The sequence below is a fragment of the Oncorhynchus keta genome, chromosome 21, assembly GCF_023373465.1.
Source record: "Oncorhynchus keta strain PuntledgeMale-10-30-2019 chromosome 21, Oket_V2, whole genome shotgun sequence".
Lineage (NCBI taxonomy): Eukaryota > Metazoa > Chordata > Actinopteri > Salmoniformes > Salmonidae > Oncorhynchus > Oncorhynchus keta.
This window is the reverse complement of record NC_068441.1, coordinates 45,871,400-45,880,402: the sequence shown is the minus strand read 5'-3', so window position 1 is coordinate 45,880,402 and position 9,003 is coordinate 45,871,400. Positions and strand designations below refer to the sequence as shown.

Below are 9,003 nucleotides of genomic sequence, written 5' to 3'. Positions count from 1 at the left end.
ATGTAAAGGCTGTATCTATATTTACCCTGTAATATATTATTGAGACATGTTCACATTTTAAAATTGACTACAAAAATGTGCTTTTCGGTCTCAATTTAAGGTTAGGGGTAGAAACACGGCTAGCGGTGTTAGTATGGTTAGGTTTTAAGAATATACATTGTAGAAATGGGCGCGGTTTAGTCATTATTATGACTGGCCGACCGACTATTGCTCATGCCGCGTTTAAGTGGTCGTTGGAACTATGAAACTCAAAAAAAGTCAACTTGCTAACTGGTTGTCGTTACACACGTGCCGCTTTCAACGAATCAGCAAGTCGGAATTTCCTAGTTCCGACTAGCATGTGAACGCGATTTTGTGTTTAGTGCGACCGTACAACCATCGGCAAATCGGTCTCTTCCGAATGATATTTCACCCAATGACATCGAAGTGTTTTGTAAAGTGCAGTCTTCCGAATGGTTGCTACAGCGTTGCTTTGTTTTAAACCTGAAGTTGCGATTGGTCATATTTGTAAATGGGGTGGTGACACCGATTTGATAAAGGCCGTTTAAACGGGTGGGCGGGTACCGACACAGTTTGAAAAACTCAGTAGCAGAAGAATAGAGTCGGTGGACAGAACCGACACACCAGGCAAGTATGGCGACGTTTTATTATTCATTCAGAAGTATAGGATAGGCCGTACTGGTTATTCAACAAACAAACAAAACTTTAGCTTGGCTGGAAAGTACACTGCAGCATTAATAACGCCAACGAGACGACACTCGGCTAACTGCGTCGTTAACTAAGCTAACGTTAGCCTGCTGTGCTAACATGATTAGCAAATATACCCATTCGACAGTTTGTTTAGGTTATAGGATCTCTGTGCTAGCCAATGCAAATCTAACCAACTACTGTTAATTGTCCAATGCAACTTCAAATCAAATGTTTGCGAGCAAACTACTGTAATTTGTTTAGCTAACGTCACGACGACACCCCTGTTGGTTAGTGGCTGGCTAGCACGAAGCAAAATGCCAGATACAACGTGCATTTGAGTGTTTCAAGTAACGTGTACTTTTTTGTTTGTTGCCTTCTATTTTGCTAACAACTTACCGTCCTCTCCAATTATGTTATTCCAATAAGTTACAAGTATGGCCTCTCAAAATATGGACCCTGCAGCTTCCTCATCCACAGCCGCTCTTAAAGGCAATGAGACCGGTGGGAGTGCCGCAAAGGGCTCAGTCACTAAAAGGTTTGTGACATTTGTTACCGTCATGTACATTTTAGTCATTTAGCAGAAGAGCTTACCCAGAGAGACTTAGTTAGTGCATTCATCTTAAGATGCCTAGGTGGGACAACTATCTGTCAAAGTAATTTGTTCCTCAAAGTAGCGATCAGCAAGGCAGGAGGGGGTTAAGTGCGAATGTTTGTTCACGAAAGGCTCTTTGTGTTGAGGTGCAGTGCAATTATTTAGGATAACCCTACATCTTCAAAAGAGTTTTTCTGGAAACTGGGCATAGCTTCAAGGGGACGCTGGTTACACCATCGGGGTGCCAGGACATGATCTTTCAATGGTCTCAACGGGAGCTGTCCTCCACTAGTGGTTGTGGGGCAGAAGTGAGAGAACGGAGTACATTTGTCGTTTAACAGATACTCTTATACAGAGCGACATAGAGGAGCAATTATGGTTAAGTGCCTTCCTCAATGGCATGTCGACATATTTATTTAACCTAGTTGTCTCCGTAATCAAACCGCAACTTTTGGTGACTGCCCCAACACACTTAAACGCTAGGCTACCGCGAATACTAGATTTATTCCCTGCTTACTTTTATACTAAGGCTGGGTCTTAACAAATGGTCCTAGAGAAATTGCCATTTAGCTGTTAAGTGAACCAAAAGGTATTGTTCTGTGACAGCCTACATGTTAGCAGATTTTTAAGATGGGGGATTAGTACTACTTACATTGGGATATGGGCTAGTCATTGCACAAAGTTTGGGCACATTTTAAATGTCTATTTTTTTTTACTCCCTAGACTTCAACAAGAGCTGATGACACTAATGGTAAGTGTTCCTTGTGTAGGGCAATGTTCTAATCACAATTGGACATGTCAATTGATCTATTTGGAAAGCAACTATTTTAGATCTGAAGGTTATTTCTTGCACATGTCATATAGATGTCTGGACATAAGGGGATCTCGGCTTTCCCAGAATCTGACAACCTTTTTAAGTGGATCGGAACGATAGACGGCGCTCAGGGAACAGTAAGTAAATGTTTCTTTATACTCTACCATGAAAAGTGGATCGTTGGCAGGGGCTCTGATTGTAAGACCAGTAATGTAGATGGTGTGTAACCCTGCCAGATGAACATGGGTAAAGGTGTTGGCATGCTTCGGCTAGGTGAACAGACCGCTTGTGCTTGCGTATTCCCTTAAAAGACAGTTGCTTGAAAAACAATACAAGTTTGTTGAACTTGAGACGCCGTAGCCACTTCCTCAAAATATAATTAACGTAAGATGACTACATCAAATCAAATTTATTTATATAGCCCTTCGTACATCAGCTGATATCTCAAAGTGCTGTACAGAAACCCAGCCTAAAACCCCAAACAGCAAACAATGCAGGTGTAAAAGCACGGTGGCTAGGAAAAACTCCCTAGAAAGGCCAAAAATCTAGGAAGAAACCTAGAGAGGAACCGGGCTATGTGGGGTGGCCAGTCCTCTTCTGGCTGTGCCGGGTAGAGATTATAACAGAACATGACCAAGATGTTCAAATGTTCATAAATGACCAGCATGGTCGAATAATAATAAGGCAGAACAGTTGAAACTGGAGCAGCAGCACAGTCAGGTGGACTGGGGACAGCAAGGAGCCATCATGTCAGGTAGTCCTGGGGCACGGTCCTAGGGCTCAGGTCCTCCGAGAGAGAAAGAAAGAGAGAATTAGAGAGAGCATATGTGGGGTGGCCAGTCCTCTTCTGGCTGTGCCGGGTGGAGATTATAACAGAATGTGGCCAAGATGTTCAAATGTTCATAAATGACCAGCATGGTCGAATAATAATAAGGCAGAACAGTTGAAACTGGAGCAGCAGCATGGCCAGGTGGACTGGGGACAGCAAGGAGTCATCATGTCAGGTAGTCCTGGGACATGGTCCTAGGGCCCAGGCCAGTTGAAACTGGAGCAGCAGCATGGCCAGGTGGACTGGGGACAGCAAGGAGTCTACATAACTCTGTCATTAGTTTACATATTTTGCTGAGGAGATCTTGGTCACAAAATTTTATGTCAAACTACAGGTGTGTTTGTAAATTCAATCTGAAGTGCCAGAGTGGACGCTCTGGCTGAGGAGTAGTGTTGATCCGAGCGTTCTGACATCAATGGCAGTCGAGCTAACTGGCTAATGTTGGCTAGCTTGCTAGCTACTTCCAGACACAAATGAGTGCCCCGCTGACTATTTTACTTGCCCTAGCAGAGCTGATTATCCAGAGCTTTGGTGACTGACTGCTGCCGGCAACAATTTAATTACGTTTTGTTGTTGATGTTTACTGACACCCTGGCACACTCCGATGAGACTGTTCTGAATGCGGAGTAGATAGCCTAAGTGAATTTACGAAATAAGATGTCTGGTGTAGGGCCTCCCAAGCGGCGCAGTGCTGGAGACCCATGAGGCACCGCAATTGGCCCAGTTTCATCTGGGTTATGGGAGGGTTTGGTCGGCTTGGATGTCCTTGTCCCATCGAACTCTAGCGACTACTTGTGGTGGCCGGGCGCATGCCCGCTGACTTCGGTCACCAGCTGTACGGCGTTTCCTCCGCCACATTGTTCATCTGGCTTCCAGTTTAAGCGAGCAGTGTGTCAAGAAGCAATGGTGTTTTTTTGTCTCGTGTTGAAAGACTACAAACAATTACCTACTTTTGACCAATCACAGACGAAGGGGCGTGGGCTTTTGCTTGCCTCTGGACAGAAATGTGTGTGCATGAACAGCCAAACTCTTTCCTGCGACCAAAAGGTAGTCAGAATATATGCATGAACTCTCAGATAGGTGTTATACGGATGCCTTAACAAGATCTACATGTCTTCCGTCAACATTCAAATGCTCGCTTTGATTAGCTTTTGTGCGGTTAAAAAAAAAAAGTATATTAAAGAATGTCAGCCTTCTTCCTTCTCTTAGGTTTATGAAGGCCTGAGGTACAAGCTGTCGCTGGAATTCCCTAGTGGCTACCCTTACAAAGCCCCACGTGTGAAGTTCATCACATCGTGTTTCCACCCCAACGTTGACGATCAGGGATTCATCTGTCTGGATATCTTGAAAGACAAATGGTCAGCTCTGTACGATGTGCGTTCCATCCTGCTGTCCATCCAGAGTTTATTAGGCGGTGAGGTGTCTTTTTATTTGGCGTCTGTCGCCCAACCATTTTCATAAGGGGGTCTGATCAGATTTATCAATACACCGGGTTCAAATCACTTGTTTTGTTTTAGGTTTTGTGCCTCTGTAAAAAAAAAAAAAACATTGCTAACCTTGTACAAAAATCTGTCTTGTCCAGAGCCCAACAATGAGAGTCCCTTGAACACTGCTGCTGCTGAGCTTTGGCATAACCAGGAAGGTTAGTAGATGGACAATGTCTGTTACAATAGGACCCACACATTTTGACCAGGGCCCATAGGTAATTTGTTATGCACCTTGTAAATATTAGTGTCATGAATTAAACAGTTTTGTTAAACTTGTACGGTATTGAACAAAGGTCTTTCTTACAGCATTCAAAGCCCATTTGAACTCTACCTACAAGAACTGACCCAAGATCCTACAATCCTGCCATGTGTTCTATTTTTAAGTGTTTCTTCTGATTATGTAAATACTGGGTATGTCTGTACAATATTTTTATGTTTGTATAAACTTTATGTGAATAAAGTGTAATCGTGGCTTTGTTGGTTATTTTCCAATCAACATTTGACTTTATTTAATTTGCATAATACATTTTCAAGCAATCAATACAATGTTCATTCTAACATGCTGACCACACCGGCCCTGTTGCAAAATAAATGTTCACATGTTCAATCATTTTACCCAAACTGCTCGCGTGTGTCTCTAGCCAGGTGCTAAAATACAACTTGGTTCTATTTGTCACATGACCATCTTGTCATTGGTTTTTAGGAGAATTTACCCACGTGGGTGATTGAAAGCTGAATTTAGGTCCACACTCAAGTCCAGTTGGCACCTTACAGTTGGTTGCCAAACAGCATATAAAGGAGATATAATAAACTAGGTTTCCCCTTTTATCTGTGGCTTAATTGTCGGAGTAGAGGGCACACGATTTTGTGACTCAATAGGTCAAAACCCCTGAAAGGGGAGAAACGACCTGGTGTATTTCAGGTAAAATAACTAAATTTTTATATCCCAGGACCATTTAGTGAGCTAAATGTCCGTGACTGTTTTGACTGGTGACCATTATTGTTTTGCTATTTCAACCTGCTTGTGTACCCACCTGGTGTAGTCAGCGTATTACAAAATGAATCAATAACCTAGGTATACAAGTTCTTTAACATACAAATCTATCCTTTTATCAAGGAGATCTTTATAGTTGATCATACCTTAAAGCATGTGTTCTTTGACAGCATCTAAAGATGTTTAACGTTCATAATTTTCATTAGTAAATAGAAATTACTTGTGCATGTAAAAACCTGATTTATACCATGTGTACGCAACACAACGCTATGCAAAATGCCGGTCCTGTGTATTGTCGTTTTAAAATTGCAGGACTACACATTTTAGTTTTTACACAGGAATGCCATTTTGCAAAGCTACTTGTAGTTATTGCACAGTGTATGTACAGTATGAATGAGGCTTTACTCAAAAGTTTTACCGACCATTAACAGTTTCAGAGTACACCCCAGTCTTCAGGTCGATAGGCAAAACATACACCCTAACTTACAGTTTAGAGGTTGACAACACCCAGACATCTGGTCATCTTGGGACACCACCATCATCTCTTCCAGAGTCTCATCTTGATCATGTGCAGCGTCCTGAGACTGAGTGCCTTCCACCCAGGCCTCTTGGGTAGCCTCCACTGCCCAGAAAGGAATGCTGACTTTCTGGAGCATCTCCTTGACCAGGACGTCAATCTGGGTGATGTGCGTCTTTAGGTCAGGGTTTTGCTCCACCTCTACTGCTAGCCACGGGGTTTGGACTGAAGCAGCACGGGCAGACACCCCAGTGACCCCATCTGTAGCTCCTGTGTTCACCAGGGCCCGGCGGTCATTTCTCTGTTTCAAAGGGAAGCGGTCTATGAAGTCACTGGCTTTGTGCAGGTCCTGTTGGAGGTTCTCTAGCCCAGTGAGGAAAAGAACCCACAGTCTCTGCACCTGTAATCGATCCTCTTGTCCAGGTTCAGTTGCCCTCTCTGTCAATAGAGGGACCAGGCGTCTGTGCAACCCTGGCTCATGAGACGACGCACAATTATTCACAGTGGAATTTGCGTATGATTTACACTCTATACAAAGTACTTGTGATTTTGAAAAGACAGTGCTGTCAACAATTTAGATTTTTTTTAGACACCAATTGGCTGAGAGAATGTTGCACTTAAAGATTTGACCTGAATTTGAATGGAAGGGGTCAGATCACAGTCCCCTTTTGTTTGTGGAACCCCATTAAATGATAGAATAAGAAAGGGTCAGATCTTGAGGTTCATGTAACATTCAACAGCATTATAGTGGCCTTACCTGTGCAGATTCTATGAGCCAGTGCTCTGGTCTCGTCCATCTCCTCTCTCAGAAAGCTGCCGTCTGAGTTACTTCCGATAGAGATGGCCATCTGTTGGAAACAGGCAGTCACCTTGCACAGGGCTTCCAGGGCACGCTCACACTCTGTGACCTGCCGTTTCCTGGCCTGAATCTCATCCACTGATGTCCGCCACCGATTCATCTGAACCTTGCAAGAGAGAGCTAAATTACCGATTACAGTTTTGGACAGCCTAGGTACCTTTTTATTTAGGTAACATTACATTTAGAAAGTAACCAACCCAGCCCTGCCACTCTGACCTTAATGTGACACTCCAGTCTCCTTTTCACCTCGTTTAACTGATTTACCTAACAAAAGGCACATCTCAATAGGTGGTCCGGGTATGTCATGACAGCACAAGTTGTGTGAGTGGGGGTGGTTTTTGTTCTCTATTGCTCCTCAAGCAAGGGGGGAGGCCGTCGACATCACCGATTACCATCAGACCAAGTCCTTGAATTCCATACTCCTTGATGTTTGCGCTTGTGTCAGAAAAAAAAAAACTATTGCTCAAAACATATTTTTGACCCGTTCGTGTGTGTGCTTTTACTGTATTTGTATTTGGGATATCGCTTCAACAGTAAAAGTTCAAAAGTCACTGATTGACGTCTTTAAGCCCATCAAGCAATAACCTTGTCATGGACCTTGTGATGGAATTAATATGTTTCTTCACACAGTCTCACTAAACCAGGTAAATGGACTGGTATTATAAAACCAATATAGACCTGAGTATTGATGTAATCTCTGATGATTGGCATATAATTTTCACTGCAAAAATATAAAGTTGTATTTGCTTCATAATGTCTCCCTTTTATTTTCCAATAAACATTTATACTTAGCATTACTATCAGAAGTCTATATTGTGCCACTAACTCCACCAAATATTACAATGACCACATATGAAACACAAAATAAAGGAATTAGGAATCAAGAGTTATTAGCTACTTCGCAATTTATTCATTACCAAATAATCAAGCTAGATTAAGAACCCACCTCTGTTTTGAAGTCTCCTCAGGGTCTCATGCTTTCTTATAGCCTACGGCCAAGTTGACAACCTTCGACACGACTGAAAACAACTGAGCAACTTCAGGGTGAGCCCTCAGTATTGGGCTCCTCCTCCACATCCCACCTGCTTACTGTTTCCTTGCTGGCACTGGCAGGAACTGGTCTTCAGGGAGACACTATTCAATTAGGCCAACCCTAGCAGCTGAGGCCCATGGAACCATCTGTGCCCTTGGCTCTTCTTCCATAAATAAAAGTGATTTACGTCAACACATTTTGACAAATCATATTCCCTAATCATATCTAAAGTTGTGTTTTTGGATGCTTTTGTATTGTTGAGGTGGCAGGTAGCCTAGCGGTTAGAGGCCAGCCAGCAACTGGAGGGTTGCTAGTTTGGGCTCCCGAGTGGCACAGCGGTCTAAGGTACTGCATCTCGGTGCTTGAGGCGTCACTACAGACACCAAATCAAATCCAGGCTGTATCACAACCAGCCGTGATCGGGAGTCCCATTGGGCAGTGCACAATTGGCCCAGCATCGTCCGGGTGTTGCCGGTGTAGGCTGTCATTATAAATAAGAATTTGTTCTTAACTGACTTGCCTAGTTAAATAAAGGCAAAAAAAAATGGTGGACATGATCTAATAGACTGGGAGTGTTACCATTAGACACAGGTTCTGTACAAATTGTGTGGTTCTATCATATTCATATTGTGGTTGATTAATGCTATTTCTAAGTTCTAGTGCTAGGTAAGGTTTCTTATAATTAGCAGCATTTGATTGTGCCAGCCAGATATTCCTTTGAGTTGCTCTCCTGTAATAGCTAACAAGAAGCTTTTAGGAGCTGAGGTCCTTCGATGCCATGGGGGTGCTCCCATGTGCCAGGTCTCCGGAGCAACAACACTAAAATTAGCTTGAGTTAGCAAAACGTCAGCATTTTAGCAGAATGGGTCTGTGGGGCTGGAACCGACTGATTCACACATCACAAAATGGTACACTTTTCACTGCGGGTAATTCTTCAGCATAAAGACTACTGTGGATAATACATTGATTTCTCCAGTCCCTTGTGGGTAATGTTCATGAAGCTTCTTATGTAGCTGTGTGTCGTGTTCCTTCCTATATGATAACTTGCATGTTTTGTGTTTTTACATAACTTATTCCATCTTCATTTTTAAGTACATGGAATGTGATTGTATCCTATTAATAGTGCAAATTGGAATCAGTTGCCCAGGAAATGTGGGTTATGGGGGAAATTTTTAAAAAGAATGGCAA

General features: G+C 42.9%; 2 protein-coding genes across 7 annotated transcripts; one reads left to right on the top strand and one right to left on the bottom strand.

Moving 5' to 3' along the window:
• Nucleotides 1-172: 172 nt before the first annotated feature.
• On the top strand, nt 173-4,884 carry ube2c (ubiquitin-conjugating enzyme E2C). 2 transcript variants are annotated; one of them, XM_035797622.2, is made up of 7 exons: nt 173-631; nt 1,117-1,225; nt 2,006-2,033; nt 2,147-2,233; nt 4,135-4,339; nt 4,508-4,567; nt 4,719-4,884. In XM_035797622.2, exons 2-7 carry the CDS (start codon nt 1,125-1,127, stop codon nt 4,754-4,756), a joined length of 519 nt encoding a protein of 172 aa, XP_035653515.1. In that variant the 5' UTR covers nt 173-631; nt 1,117-1,124; the 3' UTR covers nt 4,757-4,884. The 2 variants fall into 2 exon arrangements, with proteins under 2 accessions (XP_035653515.1, XP_035653513.1); XM_035797620.2 differs by having other exon boundaries at nt 213-627.
• Nucleotides 4,885-4,893: 9 nt separating this feature from the next.
• On the bottom strand, nt 4,894-8,979 carry zgc:109913 (regulator of G-protein signaling 9-binding protein). Of its 5 annotated transcripts, none has more exons than XM_052474029.1 (4): nt 7,729-8,979; nt 6,999-7,217; nt 6,681-6,882; nt 4,894-6,394 (listed from the first exon to the last, which is right to left on the bottom strand). In XM_052474029.1, the coding sequence occupies exons 3-4, from the start codon at nt 6,880-6,882 to the stop codon at nt 5,859-5,861; spliced, it is 738 nt and encodes a 245-aa protein (XP_052329989.1). In that variant the 5' UTR covers nt 6,999-7,217; nt 7,729-8,979; the 3' UTR covers nt 4,894-5,858. The 5 variants fall into 5 exon arrangements, with proteins under 5 accessions (XP_052329989.1, XP_035653510.1, XP_035653509.1 ...); XM_035797617.2 differs by having other exon boundaries at nt 6,681-6,888; nt 7,047-7,217; XM_035797616.2 differs by lacking the exon at nt 6,999-7,217 and having other exon boundaries at nt 6,681-6,888.
• Nucleotides 8,980-9,003: the final 24 nt, after the last annotated feature.